The sequence below is a fragment of the Hippocampus zosterae genome, chromosome 19, assembly GCF_025434085.1.
Source record: "Hippocampus zosterae strain Florida chromosome 19, ASM2543408v3, whole genome shotgun sequence".
In the NCBI taxonomy this organism is placed as follows: Eukaryota; Metazoa; Chordata; class Actinopteri; order Syngnathiformes; family Syngnathidae; genus Hippocampus; species Hippocampus zosterae.
In genome coordinates, this window is record NC_067469.1 from 8,418,023 (window position 1) to 8,439,914 (window position 21,892).

General features: G+C 42.8%; 2 protein-coding genes across 2 annotated transcripts; both read left to right on the forward strand.

The window, feature by feature from the left end:
• The first annotated feature begins 104 nt into the window (after positions 1 to 104).
• On the forward strand, positions 105 to 13,198 carry ak9 (adenylate kinase 9). The gene is made up of 35 exons (XM_052053211.1): positions 105 to 218; positions 703 to 806; positions 1,530 to 1,593; positions 1,665 to 1,717; positions 1,843 to 1,939; positions 2,007 to 2,119; positions 2,213 to 2,374; positions 2,502 to 2,639; positions 2,715 to 2,789; positions 2,857 to 2,952; positions 3,816 to 3,955; positions 4,040 to 4,356; positions 4,449 to 4,469; positions 4,567 to 4,682; positions 5,102 to 5,249; positions 5,353 to 5,388; positions 5,467 to 5,613; positions 5,978 to 6,144; positions 6,949 to 7,164; positions 7,244 to 7,486; positions 7,944 to 8,065; positions 8,231 to 8,450; positions 8,544 to 8,615; positions 8,697 to 8,903; positions 9,004 to 9,222; positions 9,616 to 9,832; positions 10,259 to 10,460; positions 10,823 to 10,969; positions 11,059 to 11,276; positions 11,342 to 11,538; positions 11,702 to 11,871; positions 12,352 to 12,450; positions 12,532 to 12,634; positions 12,709 to 12,823; positions 12,911 to 13,198. The coding sequence occupies exons 2-35, from the start codon at positions 717 to 719 to the stop codon at positions 13,159 to 13,161; spliced, it is 4,998 nt and encodes a 1,665-aa protein (XP_051909171.1). The 5' UTR covers positions 105 to 218; positions 703 to 716; the 3' UTR covers positions 13,162 to 13,198.
• A 2,444-nt stretch (positions 13,199 to 15,642) lies between these two features.
• On the forward strand, positions 15,643 to 17,005 carry tmem18 (transmembrane protein 18). Its single transcript, XM_052052231.1, has 5 exons — positions 15,643 to 15,821; positions 15,934 to 16,051; positions 16,250 to 16,304; positions 16,371 to 16,464; positions 16,682 to 17,005. The coding sequence occupies exons 1-5, from the start codon at positions 15,729 to 15,731 to the stop codon at positions 16,772 to 16,774; spliced, it is 453 nt and encodes a 150-aa protein (XP_051908191.1). The 5' UTR covers positions 15,643 to 15,728; the 3' UTR covers positions 16,775 to 17,005.
• Positions 17,006 to 21,892: the final 4,887 nt, after the last annotated feature.

The following is a 21,892-nucleotide window of genomic DNA, read 5'->3' on the forward strand; positions in this document are numbered from 1 at the left end:
AAAATGAAATAGGATTAATCTATCCAAACCATAAAATATTTTTTCCGTCATTTTATTTTGCCTCCTCCTCCAATTAGAATCAATTACCCGATAACATTTGTTGATAGTTGCTATGGTACCAAACGCCACTGTCAACGGGTAGTGCTGATATAAAGTTGCAACGGTGACGATAGTGTCTGCTCGAAACAAGCAGCGATGCGAGTTTCAAGTATTTTGCAGTAAGTGGAGGACTTTTTTTTCTTTTCAAAATTCTCAAATAAAGGTAAACCACTTTTGGGTCAAATTGGTTAAAACGTAATTGTCCATCAGTACTCAAGAACTCGAGTTGACTGGTTCACCTGCAATCTCGAGTAGCTACCCCAAACTGCATTTTATTGAAATGTGAAAATGGGTTTAAATGGCATTCTATCACATTTTTTGTAAATACAGCCAGTTTGTTTCAATATACCAATTTTATAATGTGGATTTGATACGGAGGAAGTTATCTTTTTAATATTAATCCCATTTGTGTACTATGCAAACCGGCTAGACCTCGCCACCGAGTGCGTATCCCTTTGCAGCATCAGACCGGTTAAGATCCGCACATCTCGTCATTGATGTTCAAGATAAAATATCAATGTTATGATTGACGATTTCTAACGGGGGTTATTCTTATATTTCTCTCTATTTGCTGCAATTACCCATATTTCTGCTTAATTTTAGGCACTAAAACAGCCATGGATCTAGTGGACAATCTCATCGAAGAGGACGCCGAGAGACAGCGTCTACTTTCCAAACCGACCTGCTTCCTTGTAGTTGGAAGACCGGTAAATGATGCCACACATACACAGCAGACGTTGAGGGACACTTGCACAGTTGAAGCCATTTGAAAAAAGAATTTGACACTCTAGATCACGGGTGTCAAAGTCAAGGCACGGGGGCCAGATCTGGCCCGCCAGGCCATTTTATGTAGCCCGCGGGAGCAAATCATGTGTGTCAACTTTCATGATCCTCCCTGAAATATGTACCGTAATATCAAATTGTCATGGGAAATAGAGAACGTTGAGATTTTGCATCGGCCCTCCAAGGGAAGCCGTAACTCCGAAGTGGCCCTTGACAAAAAATTTAGTTTGACACCCCTGCTCTTGATCATACTACTATCTACTATACTACTGAAAAAAATCTGGTATATGGTATAAGGGAGTTTGGTCAAAAATGGGTGCAAAGTCACTCGGATAACTGATATGGGTAAGGTGATAAAATTTGTGTGGGTGCTTCAAAAATTGTTTTAATTGAAATCTGTTTGTCTCGCAAAGCAGGCGAAAATGCTTGATGAGCAGCGGCTTCACCCTACGCCTTTTCGATTGCCTTTGTTTGACTGTAAAATTCTGGATTTACTTTGTTTATGACTGAATCTGATTCAATCAATCTGTCAATCATTCAAGACGACTTCAAAAATAGCTCTTGTATTTCAGTCCGGAAAGGATCAATAATAACAAACCTGGCATGTTTAACTCAATAACAATAACTTCTGACGTCTGTTGTTGCAGGGTGTTGGCAAATCCACCCTGGCTAAGAACATTGCAGAGACCTGGGGGTGCGTTTTAATTGACGGTAAGCATAATCTCTCTCTACCTTTTACAAACGACACCTATCAATTCATTCCAACTGTTTCCCAATTGCAGACACGGAGGTGCTCGACTCCCACATCAGAAATAAAACAGAGGATGGCATTAAGGTAATGCTGATTACAACCTTTTTAACCCACAGTTCCTCTAAAATTGTATTTGTTTTTAGTAGTGCCTGACGGGCCGTGCGTCATATCTTTTCCCCACATCTGCACTAAAGCCAATCATTTTACAGCTGCTGGATATCCTAAATGCGGGCGCAAGTATACCAGAAGATGTGGTCCTCCGGCTCATACTCGACATGCTGAACTCAACCAAAGTTGAGCATTACGGTAAGTCTTTGGTAGCATGATTTCACAGCACATCTTACCACTCCGATGTTGAAATCACGCATCGCAGGCTACGTGTTGAGCTGCCTGCCGTTCATGTCGGAAGAAGGCGTTAGCGTCGATGAGCAAATGGAAATGATCAGGAAGCTCAAACTCAAGCCGGACTTTATCATCAACATCAAGGTTAGGTCGCACCACTGTTCCTCGCTCTGGGTTTTCAAAAATAACGAACCAAAAAAAAAACTAAAAATGTACTCGCGCCTGCTGCCTTATCAGTGTGCTGACAAGGACTTGGTCAAGAGGCTGTCGAGTCAGAAGCAGCACCCGATGACAGGTTTTCTGTACAATCAAGATCAATGGAAATTGGACAATGAATTCCACGTAACGGGATTTATAGACGAGGAAATAGTGGAGGAGGAGGATAAGGAAGACTCGCAGGTATCTATTAAACCTCACTTGTGATTCGAAAAATAAATAAATAGGGCAGCGACCCACCAGATTCAGCAGATGGAAAATCCATGTCGGCATCTCCAGTGAATAATCTAAGACTTTTTCATGCTCGCAGGACGAGGATGAAGAGGAAGAGGAACAACCTCCTCAAAGGTGCACTATTGATCAGCTGGTGTGGATCCCTGAACGTCAGTCCCGAAATACTTCTCTCAGAATCAACACGTACAAGGATAACATCCTCAGACCGCTGGAGGTAGAAATTCTCACTATCAGAAGTAGAAGAAAGAGGAGCTCCATTCTATTATAACGCATCCATCTTGTCGTTCAGGACTACATGATGGACCACAACCCTATTTACCTTTTTGAGGTGGACGGAAGCGATACACCGGAGGAGTTGCTCTTAGTAAGTCGCTTCATACAAACAGTATGTTGCTCGGTGTTACTGATGGGTGTTCCCTGTTTGCTTCTAGTTTGTATTGTCCCGCCTTGGATCGATGGCCATACAGCGTGTGTCCGTTCCGGTGGTCCTCCATCAGAACGAAGAGTTGCCCGAAGACATCGAAACGGTCAGTTCTGCACAGCGTCAAAGGCAATTTTGTTTTGTTTGTATTTAGCATAAAAAAAATGTCAGTAGTAAATAAGCTATTTGGTGTCTGCTAAACTGATCTCTTTTGATCTCGGGTATAGTACATCCGGAAAGTATTTCCATATTTTGTTCTGCCTTATTTCCAAAGTTAGGTGTGCCAAGCTTGCTCTATCATATACAAAAAGACTAAAACAGGCTTTATTTACTGCCAAAGATGTACCAACACAGTAGTGAGCAAAGGCTACGAATACTTAATGTACATCCATCCACCCATTTTCTGGTCCGCTTAAACTCACAAGGGTCACGAGGCGTGCTGCAGCCTATCCCAGCTGTCTTCGGGTAGTAGACGGGGCCACCTTGAACTGGTTGTCAGCCAATCGCAGGGCACACATAGATGAGCAACCATCCGCGCTCACACTCACACCTGGGACAATTTAGAGTGTTCAATCAGCCTGCAATGCATGTTTTTGGCATGTGGGAGGAAACTGGAGTACCCGGAGAAAACCCACACAGGCAAACATGCAAACTCCACACAGGGAGGCTGGAGCTGGAATTGAACCCGGTACCTCTGCACTGTGAGGTCAAAGTGCTAACCACTGAACCACCAGGGCCGCCACTTAATGTACATGTCATGTCTTATTTTTTGCTTTCAATACATTGGCAAAAATAGTTTCAAGTTGTTGTTATGGGCTATGGGGTGTCGTATGATTTTGAGCGAATCCCCCCACTGTAAACACTTTCCAGATTGTACTGTACTTGCGACTTCATGGACATGGGAGATATTCCGCTATATGTGAATGCAAGAAACTCCAAACCCAATGCTGCCTCCCGTCTGGTTTGTAGGAGGATCTTTTGAGGTTTATGTCCTCCTCCAGGATGTTGGTCCCAGGCTTCCGCTGGAGGAGGAGCCGCTGGGGTCGAAGTTGTCCAGTCGCACTGAAAGAAGGAATGTTGGTTCCCGGAAAACCGGAATTCTCCGTAGGGTGAGGCTTCTTTCAATCAGTGGTGCCTTGAGAAGTGAGTTGAATTTGTTTTGTGACCACCTCTCCTCTGAAACCCTTTGACAGTTTCCGGGACAAAATGTACATCCTTTCATCCCAAGAAGCCTACGATAAGTTTGTGACCAACCCCAGACGCTACTTACTCCCTCCGATGCCAAGCCCCCCTTGTAGGGTTTGCATCATTGGAACTAAAGCTTCGGGGAGGCCTGACCTTTCCAAACTGATGGCCGCCAGGCACAACGTGTCCGTGCTGGAGCTGGAGAAACTGGCGGAGCCTCTCGTGGCTGAGCTGGAGAAAGAGTGGCTCGTAAAAGTCAAAGAGGACAGCACGCAGGCTGCCATGGAGAAAATCAGGACCAAGCAGCAAAACGAGCAGAGTTCTGGCAAGTTGATGTCCCGGTTCTCTCAGTTTAGTACAGTCTAGTACAATAATGTTACCATTTCTCACATTACTTTTGATATTTTCCCTGCCCAGATGGAACCCCTGCTGTGGAAGGTAAGAACACACTTAAATTGACTGAATTCCCTTCCAATAGTAACAGAGAAACAAATGTCCTGAGCACAACGTTCAAATGCTCCTACGATGTCTTCAGTGACGGAAGATCATCCCGAAGTGGTGGCTCTTGTGCAAACCGCTCTGGAGGAGGCCAAAAAACAAGATGCAGCCAAGGAAGTCTATGCGCAAGCTCTGATGAAAGTCGTCAGAGAGGTATGTTTATTTTATCTCTATACGTGTGTGTGTTTTGTCTTATACTGCCACCAGGTGGCCAAGCTGGGCACATCAGAAGGAGCCGCACAATGGCCATTGAACTGATGCAGAGTGTGGCAAAAACTAATTCTTATAGGTCTTCTTTTTAATTGCTTTTTATTATGTCATTATTGTTGTTTGAAAAAAATACAATACTATCAGGTGAGTTTTTATTCTCATTGAAAAAAAACATTTGAATAATTTTTTTGAGGTGAGGCAGGAACTATTAATGGTATTTCCATTCATTTCAGTGGGGAAACATGACTTGCGATACTCGTGCTTTGCGTTACAAGCATTATCAAGGACCACTTTAAAGTACAATCTCAATCAGTCATGATTTATTTATTTATTTATTTTGCACTATGCGTTTATTGTCATAGAATGAAACTTCCAACGTAGGTGCCGATGTGGGCAACGGCTGGGTGCTTGACAACTTTCCCAGGAACGCCTCCCAGTTGGAGGCTTTACATCGAGCTGGGATCCATCCAGATTTCCTTTTCTGTCTCATGCATACTGAGGTGAATCAGAGTAAGTAGTGTTCAGTTTGGCGTCTTCTGTCAGGTATTTCTCATCCTTCCTCACCAATCAGAGCAGCCAGGTTTTTATTAACATTGCTCCTTTTGCAATGCAGATCATTCCGGCACTCCACCGACAGAAAACACCGAAGGTAAGACAATGATTCCTTCCTAGGTTACAAAATATTTGCCCACCTTGTCTTCGTTCCCTCACCGTGTCGACTCTTCAGATCAACCGGAGCTCAAAGCCGAGAAGGATCAGTTCACGAGAGAATGGGAAGGGCTGCAGCTGTCGCTCAGCATAAGCCACTCGGTGCTGCAGACCGCCAGCAGGAGCCCCAAGGAACTTCTGGATGAGATTGTCCAGCTCATGGAGAGTGAGTGGAAACCCTTTTGGTTCTCTCTACATTTAAGTGACACAACCATCATCCATTTTCTATCATGCTCAGCTTCTATGGTGAGGATCGTATTTACATTTTTTTTCGATCAATATTGATCCTGAACTGCTCCAGATGATGTTTGCACCACCCTTGTGATCTGTAATGTTGCGTTTCTGTACAGTATTGACGGTTTAAAATCGCGTATGTTCCCACTGAAGGCCCAAAGGCACGACCCGCCATCAGCGTTACACAATACAATATTTTGTCTTTACAAAGATAATACTGGTCCATTTTGAATGACGTGTAATTCTTCCCGGAAAAAAACAACAACCCATAATTGCCGCACTTAATTGTTCTGCAGAGCCCTTCCAGTATTTGCCCAGAGAGTTCTCCGCCGTCGACTTAGATGAGGAAGCAGAAGATATCGAAGCAATCGCAAATCTGGAAATTGGAAACGACGAAGACGATTCTTCCAAGGACACGGCCGAGGAGGAGGAGGAAGAGGAGGAGCAGGAGGAGGGTGAAGACGTCAGTAAACAGGCCATTCTGCACTGAAGTGTCTGCTTACTACTCCTTTAGTGTGTTGAGCACATGAGATGACCAACGAAGTCACTGTCCGTCTCCTCGTTCCCCTAATCGGATATGTCACGTAGCTCCAAGACTGACTTGTAAGAAGCAGCATAGTGCCACAGCACATCAAGACTGCTGGAAAATACAAGAAGGAAAAGTTGTATTGTCCCTCACTATATTGCGGTTAACATTACCATAGATTTGTTTTTTAATTGTACATATGTATAATAAAAGACAGAGAATACCTTAAAGTTTGGGAAAATTTCACACTTAATAATCAAGTGCAATGAATAGCCGAACTGCCTTACACAACAGCACGTCTACAGTAAGTAGACATGGTTAGCTAATTTAAGATAGCATTGTTAGAAAATTTAATGCGGTCTACCACTGCTAATTCGAACAAATTTCAATAACTTTATTTACCAAACGGTAAAGTAAACACATTATAAGCACATTCATTCAACATTTGAAATCCAGAGTCACTGAACTGGCTAGCGCTTAGCTATGCCAAGCCAAGAGCTAACAACACTATGCTGTCATTCGCGGACTCTCGCACCACTCGACAGACATTATTTAAGTCACACATCTTAAAAGTCATACCCTATACTCCACTTTGTCTGTTTTTGACTCAAATTATTTTCGATAATTCCACTGTACATACATATAATTTATTGTATTGCTTTATCAACACATCACAAAATCTTATTACTACTATATATACACAAAAGTAACTTATTTTTAATCCTTTTCTTCCTGTAAAAGTCAGAATCCCGAGGGGATGCAACTTCCAAGAGGTCTTTTGGCGATACCTTTATTTTTTGCCCGGTGGTGCTCAACAAGCAGAATGCACTGGTGCCCTGCACAGATGAGATATCATCCAAGTATCGAGAAAAGGTCTACTATTTCTCCAGTGTCGACGCCAGGGAGGTCTTCATGCTCTCTCCCGAGCAATTTGTCGGACATACCGAGCTTCTGAAGGTACAAACTGAATAATGGAAAAACTGAATTATCTGAAAAGATAACGTGAACACATCGTTATCTCACACGTGTCTTTCAGCCCCCTGCCCTGCGGATATTTGTGCTGGGATGCAGAGGTTCCGGCAAGACCACTCAAGGCGAGTGGCTCGCCAAGCAACTTGGCCTTTTCCACATTCAGTTCCGGGAGCATCTTCAAACTCTCCTCATGCCAAAGATGAAGCATCGAGTTATCCCCGCCGACGAGTCGACGGAGGAGCATCTGAAGGGCTTGAAGTCCGCTATCGAGGAAGCCCGAGGTGAAGAGCCTCCAGAGGTAACTGAGGTAAGCTTTCCAGCCAATTGCACAAAATGTGATGCTGTTTTAATGTTGGACTGCCCGGTGGTCCAGTGGTTAGCGCGTCAACCTCACAGTGCAGAGATACCGGGTTCAATTCCAGCTCTGGCCTCCCTGTGTGGAGTTTGCATGTTCTCCATGGGGCCTCCATGGGTTTTCTCCGGGTACACCGGTTTCCTCTCACATTCTAAAAACATGCATGGCAGGCTTATTGAACACTCCAAATTGTCCCTAGGTGTGAGTGTGAGCGTGGACGGTTGTTCGTCTCTGTGTTCCCTGCGATTGTTTGGCAACCGGTTCAGGGTGTCCCCCGCCTACTGCCCGACAACAACTGGGATAGGCTCCAGCACCCACCGCGACCCTTGTAAGGATAAAAGCGGTTTGGAAAATGAATGAGTTTTGATGTTTTTGTGCGTCTTTGTTTTGTTTTGTTTTTGTCCATAAGGAGGATGCGGGACTGACAGATGAGGAAATTGGTATTAAAGCCTACTTGGCTGATGACCTTCCACTAAGTTCACATGTCCTGGATACGGTCATCAATCCTTACTGGAACACGGAGCCTTACATGTAACACAGCAAACACACGCATGCACCACTCTTTAACTGTGATACAAACACACAGATGCTCTCTGAGGTTAACCGCAATCTGTTTCATGATGCCAGTCAAATCAGCCATTTTCAATAGCGCTTGTCCTCATGAGTGTTGATTTCAATGCCGGGTGTTTATTTCAGGTCGACAGGATTCATCCTCGAGGATTTCCCTCACAACACAGAGGAAGTGCAGCACATGATGCAGCATCAGCTTTATCCTGATGCTGTGGTCACCTTGATGGCCGGGGTGGAAGACATTCAGGCACGCCTGTTGCCCAAATTCTGGCAGAGGTGGCGGGATCACTGCGACCGGCGTGAGAATTTACTCGATGTCCTCCGCGAAATACACAGCAAGGCGCGGGTAAGTAGATATGCGGACAAATAGATAGATAGGCAGGCAGGTACGCTATACATTTATGTGCAACACAATGGTGAAAATCTGTCTTAAATACAGGAAGAGAATATTACAAAGAGGAGGGCAGAACTAATGGAGGAGAAAGCGGCCTCCTCAACAGCCACAGCAAAAGTAAGCCATCCTGTCAACCACTGTCACACTTTCACTATTTTATTTGGTTTTCACATTAACCTCAACCTCAAAACAAACCAGTTTAGTTGCCGGGCTGAAGATGAGGACGAAGAAGACTCTGCCAACATAGAGGACGAGATCGAGGCCATCCTGGAGGAGGAGTACCCCATTGAAAGGTACGATGAGTTCATGGATGAAGATGAAGTGGAGGAAGCAACTACCGAGAGGCTGAGCACGGAAATTGAAGAACGTTACGTGGCAGACTCAAACAACATGGCTATCGTGCTGGTAAACGTGATACACAATACCATCAGACACTGTGACAGTTTTACTAACCGCCACACATTTTTTTTTAAAACATCCCCCAAAACAATTTTTCCCCACGCAGGAGGTTCTAAGCGAACTCAAAATTCCAAGGATATCAATCAACGCTTCCCGCAAGACGCCCGTCGTACGGCGTCAGCTCCTCCTGAAAGTGGAGCCGCTGCAGGCCAACCGTGAGTCGCTCTTCCAAAAATGCCAGCCCATCTCATACAACCTGGCACAGCTGCTCCTGCTCTACTCATACAAGTTCCACAGCGCATTTGGCTGCACGGACCCCGTCAAGGTAAACTTGCAGTGTGAAAACCTTGGAACTGTTGTAATGACTGATACTATCGTTTCTGGGGGGGGGTCAGTCGGAATATTGGGGGACCTCAACATGTCAAAACACTCAAAACATTTTTCCAGACCTGTTTGGTTGTAGTTGTATTTGGTTCTGAACACGACCTTTCAAAACACATTCAGTATCCCCCCCCACCCCCCGCCACACACACACACACACACACTGAAAAGTTGTGCAAAATTACACCCAGGCATGAGTTTCACCAATTGACATGAAATTGGAAGTCTATCCTAACAGAATTCATGATAAAGTCCCAAGAGCAAGGGGAGCCATTTTGTGTCTAGTTACATGAAAAGTTGTACAAAAAAGATTATATTTCCTTTTCAATTCACACAGCGTTACAGTGAAGGGGACCTCATTCAACCTGTGCTGTGGCCTCTTGATACCGCCTTTCCAGTGCTCTTCAACCAATATATCTACTTTTTTGGTTCCAAGAAGAACCAGCAAACATTCATGCTCAACCCCTTGAAGTACCTCAGGCAGTCAAAACCTTCCCCTATGCTTCCTCTTAAAATGGCCATCGTCGGACCACCCAAATCAGGGAAAACAAGTGGTGAGTCCCGAAATTCCTTTATATGGTATTCCACAGGATTCAATTTTGGGACCCCTGATATTTTCATTGCATTTGCTGCCCTTGGGTTCAATCTTCAGAGAACATTTTTCCGTTGCCGCTCCCTCCCTTTGGAATGACCTTCCATTGAATGTTAGGCAAATCCCATCATCTCTGTTGAACTTTAAAACATGTCTTAAAACACATTTTCATTCTTTGGCTTTTGACTCAGCATGACACTCGCCATTGTTTTAGTGTTTTATTGTCTTTACTGTTTTATATTATTACCGGTAAGTTATTGTCTTTGTTTTTGGATGTCTGATTTTACTAATGTACAACTAACTTTGTATGCAGCTGTGGTTATTTAACTGCTCTAAAAATAATGTAGAGTCAACAGTTGAATTTTCACATTCTCTGCCGTTTACGCAGTGGCAACCATGTTCGCGCAGAGGTACGGTTTGGACCTGTTGTCCATCGGCGGCGTAATGAGGCGCATACTTGAGGAGCAGGAGCACAGCGACTTGTCGGTTCAGATGAAGAAACATCTCAACCAGGGCCTGGTGGTGCCCGATGAACTGGCCATCCAGTGTCTGGAGAAGGTGCTCATGAGCTTGGTGTGCAGTACGCAAGGGTGTGTAAATGAAAACTTAACAACACACAATGTACCACAATGGATCATTTCACATTTTTTTCATTCACCTGATCGTGCTTTTTCCTGTATGTGCTCTGTGATTGACTGTTGAACAGACTAGGATCAAAACTACAATAGGGAATTTTCATTGTAGTTAGTTTTTAATCCAGTTTTTTTAAATGCAGCTAATTTAATTCTGATGTGCCCGCCTTGGCCACTTGAGAGCAGTATAAGACAGACAGACTGATATGCTCTATAATGACCTGTCTTAACTCCTCTCAACTCATCTGTACGGCACTAATATTAATCGTTGTTCGCAGAGAATAAAGAATACATGAATGGCTGTTTTTGTGCTATTGCAGTTATGTGTTGGATGGCTTTCCCATGACCATGAAGCAAGCGGAACTGATGCAGGACAACAGCATCATCCCCATGATGGTGGTGGAGATGGAGCTGGATACGCTAGAGGTGCTGAAGCGAGGCCTTGCCATCAAGATGGAGGAGAACAAGTCAGAAAACCACATCCTCCACTTAACCACCAAACAACAAACGGCACTGATGCATATATCCTGGCGACCCCCCTTTTTTTTCATTGTAGGCCCCACCTGATGCATGACAGCGCAGATATCCTTCATATCCGCAACACCTGCTACAAGCAGGAAGCGGAGCTCATGAGGCAGCACTTTCAACAGCAGTATGAAAACTGGATCCAAATCGATGGCCTCAAGAGCAAGTGGTACATCTGGGAATGCCTGATCAAGGAGATCAGCATCAGCATGAAGTACATCCACACTTACCTGAGCAAGACCAGAAGCGGTAAGTTCTGAACGAGCAAAAGGAAGGACAAGCTCGGAGTTGAACTGTGTGTTTTCATGATGCAGGTCAGGCCGGCTGCATCAACAGGCTTTGCGTCACACCCAGAGAGTTTCAGCGTCAGATTGGGGAGTTTGGCCACTACTGCCCCGTGTGCCTCGCTCTGCAGAACCACCTTGTGGACTGCTCAGAAACTGCATCCTTGATGTATGCTGCGGAATACAATCGGCGATATTTCAAGATGTGCAGCACACAACATTTGGAGGTCAGCCTTAAAAAAACAACAACTTGAATTTAAAACATATAAGTCTGAAGCAGCAATATAACAGTTTTGGATTTTTCATGACAGTTACTTACTTTGTATGTTGTGGTTTAGTTTTCGCTAACTACAATAATCTTGTTGTGACGAGAGTTTTATTTGATGGCAGAGCTTTCTTGCCAGTCCGGATCAATTTGTCAGCCCCCTCTGCCCGCGTCCTCTCCCGGAGGCAGACCTGCTGCCCAAAAAACTAACCGAGGCAGAGGTGAAGAGCAGATTCCCTCAGCAAATTGAGATGAAAGGTTTCTGCCCCGTCACTTATCTGGATGGCAAAGAGAGGTACACACATTCTCAACGGGTTATCACACTTATATTTCACACCACGATGGATCTAACATAAAATACCTCAGCAGGGTAATTCATTTGCAACAGCAGCAAAATACAGTGCCAAAATATTTTAAAGGAATACAATCTAATGAAAGGCGTTATTTGTGGTCCCAAGCCAAAAAAAGAGAATTTCTTGAATTTCCACGTTATGTTAGCTGCTTTTTGCTAGGTAGACTAAATTGTGGGCTTTTTGTGAAAATCTTGGTGGCGCTTGGGTGCACAAATGATTGTTTGTTCAGTTGCTAGGCAGAATTCTGAAAATAATCTTTTTTTTTCCTCAAAGGCCACAAAAATGTAATTCATTTGTACTATGAAGATTAAGATTAATGTGTTATTTTTACACATTAGTTCTAAAATCAAGTTCTGCATTAAATATAACTTGTCATACTGCACTTGGTTTCGTCCTGCTATTATGCGGTTTCCTCTCCCAAGGTACGAAGCCCTGGTACACGGCAGCATGGAATTTGCGGTAGAATACAGAGAGCGGCTCTACACTTGCGAGACAAAGCAGAAGCAATACAAATTTTTGAGGTGAGACCAAATCCGCGCTTAATTTTTTTGGTGCTACTTGGCAACAGTCTGTTGAGTGGCTGGGATACTTTACTCCTGAAGTGCTCCTGAAGTCTATTGGGACCTTAAGTTGCCCAGTAAGGTTCCTCCTCTTTGCGAGCCGATCCCGCTCACCTCCCTCCCTACGCTGGGCTACCTGGAACAGGTGAGAAACACTCTGAGCTGTCACATTGTCACGGTTTGATGCGTGTTTTGTGAGCTGTTTGTGTTGCTCTGAAGGGTGTGGCAGTGGCGGTCATCAAGGCCATGACGGCTGTTGGGTGCCTGAAACCGAAGTTTCCTTTCTTCAGTATGGAACGATCAGCTCTCCACTACGTGGCGTTCTACCTAAAAGGTACTCACTCACAGATGACAAAGCACAAATGAACTGCAGTATTTCTGCACATGGCTGGCAATCCAAGTTTTTTTGTCCTCCCTACAGCATTCAACCACAGCAGCACAGAACACATTCGACAGATGTACAAAAAAAAGCTGGCCTCCTTTGAGGAGAACTGCGCACTCATTCCCTACCTGAGCTCGTTGATGAGAGCCGACTACAAGCTCCCCAGCGAACTCCCCGTCGACTTTGACTTCAAAATGAAAAAGTTTCTCGCCTTGCGAGACTCGCCTAAAGCGAAATCTGCAAATCTAGCCTCAGGACCGATGCGCTCTGTGTTGGACAATGAACTCTAACCAATGTACTTCAGACGCAAAAACTCTGATCATTCAACTTGAGCCCAGTTTTGTTTTCACGGCATTGTGCAAGTCAGAATTGATACCGCTCTGTCGTACTGACCCCAATGGTCAATCAAAGAAAATGTCTTATATGAACAACACACACTTGTTGCTTGGCAAACTTCATAAGGATTTATCTTCCTGTTTTACCTTATAGGCAGACTAGCTCATGGTTAGCCACTTAACAGCAAGCCGCTATCCTGAGCCAACACCCGCCATCTATACATTCGCTCCCACATCACTCACCCGGCCAGGCCCGGCCATTTGAACTCACACAATTAAAAGTCACATATACTACGGTGTGGAATGTGTTTACGATGATTCCAAGTGGACAAAAAATAAATTAAAAAAAATCAAATTAAATTTAAAAAAAAATAACCACCAGCACCTCTCATGTATATTTTGTGTTGTGTTATGCATTTAGCATTAAAATAGAAATAATAAGAAATATACTGTATATGCTCATCAAAAAAAAATAGAATATCCTGAAAATGTTGATTTATTTCAGTAATACTATTCAAAAAGTGAAACTTGTGTAATGTATACATTCATTCATTCATTCATTCATCTTCCGAGCCGCTTGATCCTCACTAGGGTCGCGGGGGTGCTGGAGCCTATCCCTGCTGTCTTCAGGCAGTAGGCGGGGGACACCCTGAATCGGTTGCCAGCCAATCACAGGGCACACAGAAACGAACAACCATTCGCACTCACACTCACACCTAGGGACAATTAAGAGCGTCCAATCAGCCTGCCATGCATGTTTTTGGAATGTGGGAGGAAACCGGAGCACCCGGAGAAAGTATACATTCATTCGATCTACTATTTAGTAGTCAGATCTACTTTTGTGTGTCAATCATAAGGCCAAAAAAAAAATTACAATACTGTATCATTCACACACACTTGTTGGTAGGCAGAATTCACTAAAGCACACATACAAAAAAAAAAAAATCCGGAATTTACTCATTCATCCATTCTGACTTAAATTTCAAATGTTCTGAGGATGTATGAGGAGGACAAGGAAGGGAGGAGTACCTTTCAGGGCTTTGCGCCAGCTCCTGTGTACACAGGAGTCCACTGGAATGCACTCATGCATATGACAGCTGTGGACAGCACACTGTACATGCCCCCCTGCTGAGGAAATTGTTTTCTACCCCCCCGCTGACCACCACCACCACTACCAAGATTCTCAACAGCCTCCCTCATAACCACCATGAAGCTCAAACGAGCTCCACAGAGGCCACGGCACTGGGACGGCGAGGCGGGAACGTCCTCGTACCAGCGACTTGTAGACTGCGAGGAGACCAAACAGCGCCGACAGCACACGGACGTCCACTTGGCTTTCCGGGCCAAGCGCTACCAGCTGCTCATTGAGCAGGAAGAGAAGGAAGAGAAGCGTAAAAGAGTCAGGAAGGTTTGTCTACATTTACTATTTTAATTCTCTTAGCTGACTGCTGACAGCTTTTCATGCATGTGGTGTATTGAGGAAGTTTGAATGTGTTTTTGCAATTCATGTGACTCCCACCCCACCAAAAATAACAGTACACACACAAGCACATTTCAGAGCAACATTTCCTGCATGAAGGAGGTCAGCTGCAGACAATGGTTTTTCCATGACCACGCTCCATGCTGATTGGAAACTCAATAAACTATTTCTGCTGTGCCATTGTCATTCAAAAGAAGCAATCGTATGACCCATTTGTCTTACAGAATGTTGGCAAAGCGCTGCGCTCCACATGGAAGTGTCTCATGCTCGGTCTGTACAATTTCGCTCTGTGCTACTCCACGCCTGCCGCTGTGGCCGCCACCTTTGTGCCCGACTTCAGCCCTGCAAGAAACAGAACCTGAACGTCTCTTCTCGTTATTCAGTTATACAATGAAACCTCATCTTAGAGTTAATATCTATGCAAATTTCTGTTAGCCTGCCTAAGGTGTTTCACCTTTAATGTGAGCATTGAGCTTGCTGACTTCGATTAGATGGAACATAGCGGTTTGGTTAAACATTATAATTTTGAAATTCAGGCCTAACTGATACAGATTTTTTTTTTGGGGGGGGGCGATTCCGATGTTGAGCAAAGTTACAAATTTATTGGAATATTACTCTACAACTCTGATGTCATGTTATTTTGATTTGATTTAAAAAAATAAAATTCCATTTCTGTGCATCATTCTGCCTTTGTTTTTATAATATAAAAGAATCTTTACAGATTTGTACTGTTGGTATTCTTGTTTTGTTTTTGTTTCTTGCAAGAAAGAGAAAGTACTAATTATATTACAATTTATTTTCAAACATGAGTTACTATTTTTAATCTTGAATCATCTATGTTCATTCAATATGATGAAATATCAAACATGGTGATATAAATTCAAATCTCTATTACAATATTCAGTACAAACGGCCAATGTCTTTCTATTGATTTCATTTAATTCAAATGGTCGTGTAATTCTGACGTCATTTTAGTGCGACGGAGACGTCTTGTTTTGTTTACATGCTATAGCTGCAGTGGGGTCTGTGTTTTTTTGTGAGAATGGCATCCCCCAAACCCGTCAACGTCAGTTCCGTGCCCATCGACGCCTTTAGCAATTTAAGAATAACATCCATTTGGACGTTTCTAATGTCTGTAGGTTCAACTTTCTTCCCAACGTAGCGATGCTAGCGCCGTCGTTGGAGTACCACTACAAATCGTTGTGCCTTACTTTTAGTATTCTCAGAATCTGCCTTCTTTTTTTTAGGTGAAGTGGTCGGAACCTTGGCTTATCGGCGGTGTTGTGTTTCACATAGCGTGTCTTTGCCTGACTATAGTGACGTGCAAGTATTACAGAGCGCAAATCTGCCACTTCCTGCTCATAAGTAAGTGGACATAAGTATTGGGCCACTCACGATATTGGTTTAACTCAAATTGTCATTCTTATTTATTCCTTGAAAGTAAAACTTGTGTTTGTAACAATTTTTATTAAGTTGTTGTCTTTTTTGGGGATCATTATGGATTCTGATACACAACTGTTTAAGTGTACTGAGTCTTTTATGTTCCTTCATTTTTCCTCACAGTCGTCTTGGTGTACAGTGCTGAATATTTAAACGAGCTGGCAGCAATGAACTGGAGGTACTTGAAATATTTAAAATATTATGGAATTCCAATATCCACATGAATGACTGAAACCTCTTGCAGGTCGTTTTCCGAGTTCCAGTACTTTGACTCCACGGGCATGTTTATATCGTTGGTCTTCTCCATCCCGTTACTTTTGAACGCTGTCATCATTGTGGTGAGTGCTTATATGTTGCATTATAAAATGTAATTCTCTTTTAATTGAACAGAAATATTTTACTGCAAGTGACAAATAAACAGCCTGAAGCATGCAAGCTTTGCAAATTACGACCACAATATCGATGCTCGTTTTGTTACTCGACGTTTGGTGTATGGCATTCCCCATTGTGTTAGCATCAAGCTAGTAGACTGTAAACGTTTGTGTTTCTGCGCAGATGGTGTGGTTGTACAGGACCTTCTCCACCATGGCCGAGCTGAAGACGCTGCAGCTGAAGCAAAAGGCGCGTCTTGCCAAGAAACGTAATTAATCATTTTCTCTGGAATATCTAAAAGGACTGGATTTTTTTTTCTTTCGGTGGTGGACAACACAATTGTTGTGGTGGTGGTCCTCGAACACACAAACCCCAAAAAACCAAATACAAGCCCAAAAGAACCATTCTGACCCTGTTTCCTACTACGTGTGAAGAAAGATTTTACAAGATGAGCAAAATGCTCTGTATTTAAACGTGTTATTAAATGTGTTTTATTGCTATGATAAAGCGTTGTAAGTGTTCATTGGTGTCCGTGACAAGTGTGGCAAAGCTAGAAGCGTTCCTGGCGGTTTAAAAGTCTTCAGCTCTCTCTCTTTCATTTCATTAAGCTAATACTTGCCATTGTGGCATCATGTTAGTTTGGAAAATTCAATTAAACAGTTTTGTCCTTTTTCCTATGTTCAAAAGGAAAACCCTTACACCTTTCCTTGACCCCACGAAGTAGCCCAACAAAGGTTAAGGAAAGGTGGCCTAAAGGTTCAGAGATTTGACTTTGCAAAGAGGGCCTCTGAGTTGACATCCCAGGGTCTTGAACAGTTCCCCCTTGGTAGAATTCAGTCTTATTCACAATCTTGTCACTAGAGGACGACAGGGAATAAATTAAGGACGCTTGAATTGTGACAGTAGAACTAATAGTTCAACGTGACAACGCGATATGTAGAGGAAGTGGTATCAAATTGCAGCTGCGAATGAAATTAGGAGCGTGCATGATTTGAGACTTGGCCATGGCCAACGTCAATAAACAAGTTGAAACGGTTAGAAACAGCTGTCACGCTTCAATAGGCGCACCTGCACAACTTATTGATGTGTGAAAAAAACAATAGTTTTCAATTTAAAGGTCATGGCCTAGAATGATGTGTTATTACCGGTTGTCGGGGCAAACAGCTGTAAGCTATTTTATTTATTTCAAAGAAGCTGAAAATTTCTTGGCAATGGACTTTTGCCATTCATTTTTGCCGAAATCCATTTTCATCTTAAAAGCAGTTCTGGGGACTTTGTTTTGTAAGACTATCAGCATTTGATTGTTGTAAAATTTAGTTTTTGGAATCATGAACTGATGTTTTTTTAAATCATTTATTTCTTCTTTTTTTTCCCCAGTACCGGTAATTCCTGTTGTGCATGCATTTTTTTATGGAATAGTCTCCCACCCTCAATTTGGTTTGTTTTCCTGCCATTGGGTTCTTCACAGCTGTGTCTCTCTATTTAACTCATGGGTTTCATAAATTCAGTGTTACTTTTGGTAGGTCGGGGTGCTCGCTTTTTGAGTTTTATGACTTGGCCCCCCCACTCCTAAAACAAATTGGAGACAAGAAAAGAGGATTACATGGATATTTATCATGCTGCACAAGAGAAACTGGAGTTGCTACGGAGCCAAGATTGAGACCCAGAACCTCTCTCAGCTCATCAACACAGCACTAATATTAGTCATTCTACGCAGAGGAGAAAGAAAATGACTGTGATTACTGTTACATTGTCACCCTCAAGGCACCACATTTTGTGACATTTTTGCTTTTGTGGTGAGGCTACTCTAACGTAGAATTTCGTACGGTATGTATCTTGCCTTAATTGAGGTTCAAACACTTATTTAGATTGTTGACACCTCCTGTCTGTCAAACGTGGCCATCATGACTTATTTGACGAAGGAAGAGCGAGTCGGAGGATAAACACAAAAACACAAACACGTCGAGCTAATTAATTACTTTTCCCCTGAGCTCCGGCTCCTGCGCCGAATTCTGAGCCCGTTGACGAACTTATTCCTCCATTTGACGTCGTCTAAACGATTTTCTTTTCACCAAGTCATTCGCCGCAATTAAGGCCCATCCTCCAGACGTGAATGGAAGCGGCCGACTCAATTAAAGAAGAGGCCTCGCAAATGAAAACATCTAATTTCCGCAGGCATCTTTTGCATGCTGTAGTTTAATGAGTGCTCATTATGCATGCGGGCGCTAACTGCCATCAATAAGGTCTCATCGCACTCAATTAGTAGCCGTCTATTTGTTTTACAGTATCGTGGAAAACAACTTTGCTTGCGTGATGACTACCGCTGTGTTTTGTCACGTTGGTCCTACATGTAAGAATGAAAAGTTTTTAATGTTGTGTTTGGTAGATTCTTTACTGAAAGGCAGATGGGTAATATTGCAATTTGGAATGACAAACAGTTTTAATGAAGTTGAACAACAACAACAAAATTACAGGAATAAACATTTGTCCACAGTTTCATGATCCAAAATTGAAGTAATTTATCCGTTGCAGTTATCCAAATGATTTGCCAACTCACCGAGATACCGGAATATGTAATTCTCTCAGATGTAGTCCACGGAAGGTAGCTTCGCATTTCATAACGTCGTCCATCGGTCTTAACAAATAGTTACATCAGCCCGAGAGTAAACTTTGGATCGTTTGAAGTTGCTTCTAAAAATAATAATAATAATAAAATAAACCACAATTTTCCACACCTCCGAAGTATAGTTGCTATAAAAAGTCTCCACACTCCTGTTCAAAACTATTTCAAAACTATTTCCACCATTAATGCAACCTCGAAGATATACAAATCAACTGGGGGAGGAATATTTTCAAGAAGGTGATGAGGTTGTGTTTACTGCTTGGTGCTTTCTACCGCCTTTATTACCGATTCGTCTTACTGTTTATTGTGTATGTTAAATCGCTCCATGTACAGCACTTTGTATGCAGCGATGGCTGTTTGAAAGTGCTCTATAAATACTCTTGACTTGACTTGACTTACAATAAACATTCATACTGTATGCTTGTTAAATGGAAGTCAGCACACACGCATCACCATTTAAAGCACCTCTGATAAACCCCAAATCAAGTTCAACTGTTCTCGTAAGCTAACCTGAATCCATTTGAAAGATGCGAGAGGAAGTAGGACCCATTTTTGCTGCTCATCGAACTTGCATGTATTTGATCGATGGTAGACATCTGAGCCGGGGCAGTTTGAGGCTCAAACTTTGAGCCATTCAGAATACACAGACACAGCGTTAAGATTAAGATTAAGATATCCTTTATTTGTCCCGCAATGGGGAAATTTGGGAGCAGAAAAAAACAACCCCCGCCGCAATAAAATAAATAAATAAATAAATAAATAAAACAAAACAAAAAAACACTATACATAGTCAAAAACGGCAAGCTGAAAATAAGCTAATTCAATGAAGGCTTTAAGGTTTTAAGTGTTTTGTTTATTTTTACTCCAGTTAAATGGGGAGTTGCCCATTTTCAAACCGCTAGCAAGACATGAATCTAGCTTCACATGTCCATTCATAATGACAAGCGATTAATTCTGGAAAATAGCTACAGAAAACGTTGTCCAGCTTCAACAAAATGACATCTATCATCCATCCATCCATCCATTCATTTTCCAATCCACTTATGCTCACGAGGGTTGCGGGTGTGTTGCAGCCGATCCTAGCTGTCTTCTGGAAGTCGATGGGGGACACCCTGAACTGGTTGCCAGCCAATCGCAGGGCACACATAGACGAACAACCATTGGCGTTCACAATCACAATCAATCCTTGAGACAATTTAGAGTGTTCCATTAACTTGTTATGCATGTTTTTGGAATGTGGGAGGAAACCAGAATACCCAAAGAAAACCGACACAGGCATGGAGATAGCATGCAAACTCCACACAAAAAGGCGGGAGCTGGAATCAAACCTTGCACCTCTGCACTGTGAGGTAGGTGTGCTAACCCGTCGACCACCACGCTACCTAACATCTGTCATTATCACTGTAAACAAGCCGACGTTAGTCAGCCACCGCAGCTGCATGCCGTATTTGTAACGGAGGCAAATAATGGACACCTCATGCTAGTTCCAAAAAAAACTATGCTTTTTACAATGGAAGATCAAAAGTTCCAAACAATTTTTTTAACAATGGCTGTACTGTTTCTAAACACAGTTCCATGATTTAAACATTTTGGAATTTACAAGAAATACTTTCTTTACCACTATACAGCATATTTCAAAATGCTCTTAATAAATAATTCATGTTCAACAAGTAGATGACTCATCTGACTACATGAATCAAAAATAAAAAGAAACCATCTTCTGGCGCATGGCCTTCCAGTCGTGTCAAGACTATTCGTCATATTTTCCTAATTGATCCTGCTAGCGAATAGTCTACGACACTTATGTGGATGAATAAAGAGGCCGAAAATACACAAGGGAAAGTTCCTAGCAAAAGGCAAATATACATAACAACTGTTGATTCATGCAGCACTAACGTTGGTTTATCAATGTGTAGTTCTTCCAAATGGATGTTCTTTCCTCTTTGTTTTTTGTTCCTCTGACATTACGAATAAAAGTTTCCCTTGTTTGTGCCCATTTCATCTGGTGGGCAAAATGGCAGAACTTTTAAATCAGAGTCATTGCCGTAGTTGACCCTGACCATTCATGTTTTCAAAACAGCATCCAATTTAATGGTATCGTTTGGCCCTTGAGACTTCTTCTGTCGCTGTTTTTTATAGCACCAGATGTGCATTCAAGCCCACTGAAGGCTCCACGGCCGCGGGCCAAATAACAGACCGATTGAAAATGGAGATTTTAGCGACTTGAAATGACAGGCTTGCTTTTTTCTAAGATGGCACTGTCAGCACAATTGTAAGATAACATTACTGCAACACAGTTGTCACAGTACATTTCATGGTTTTTGAATTGACATAATAATAAGACACAAGTATTGGTAGTTCTGTTGTTGTGCACAGCTGCTGGTGGGGTATTCCCCGGGCTAGTCACCAGTTCAAATCTATATCTATTCATATATATATATATATATATATATATATATATATATATATATATATATATATTGCGCGTCGTCCCGCACGCGGTCTGTCCTTCCGTCTGTCCCTTTTCAAAACGTACCTACTTCACCGCGCCGCTGCGCGCCGCCACTGCGCCGCTCAGGCAGTGGCTCAATACGATCGCGCGGGCATCTTAGCGAAAAAATGTTGTCTACCCACAAGCATTGCAATAAAATTGTTAGTTATTTAGTAGAGCTAAACATCTCTTTATTTTCGCGATAAGCAATGAAGATGAACAAAAAGTTGAACCAAGTAACACTTTTGTGGGCCAAAGGCCCACCTTACCTGCCTTCCGC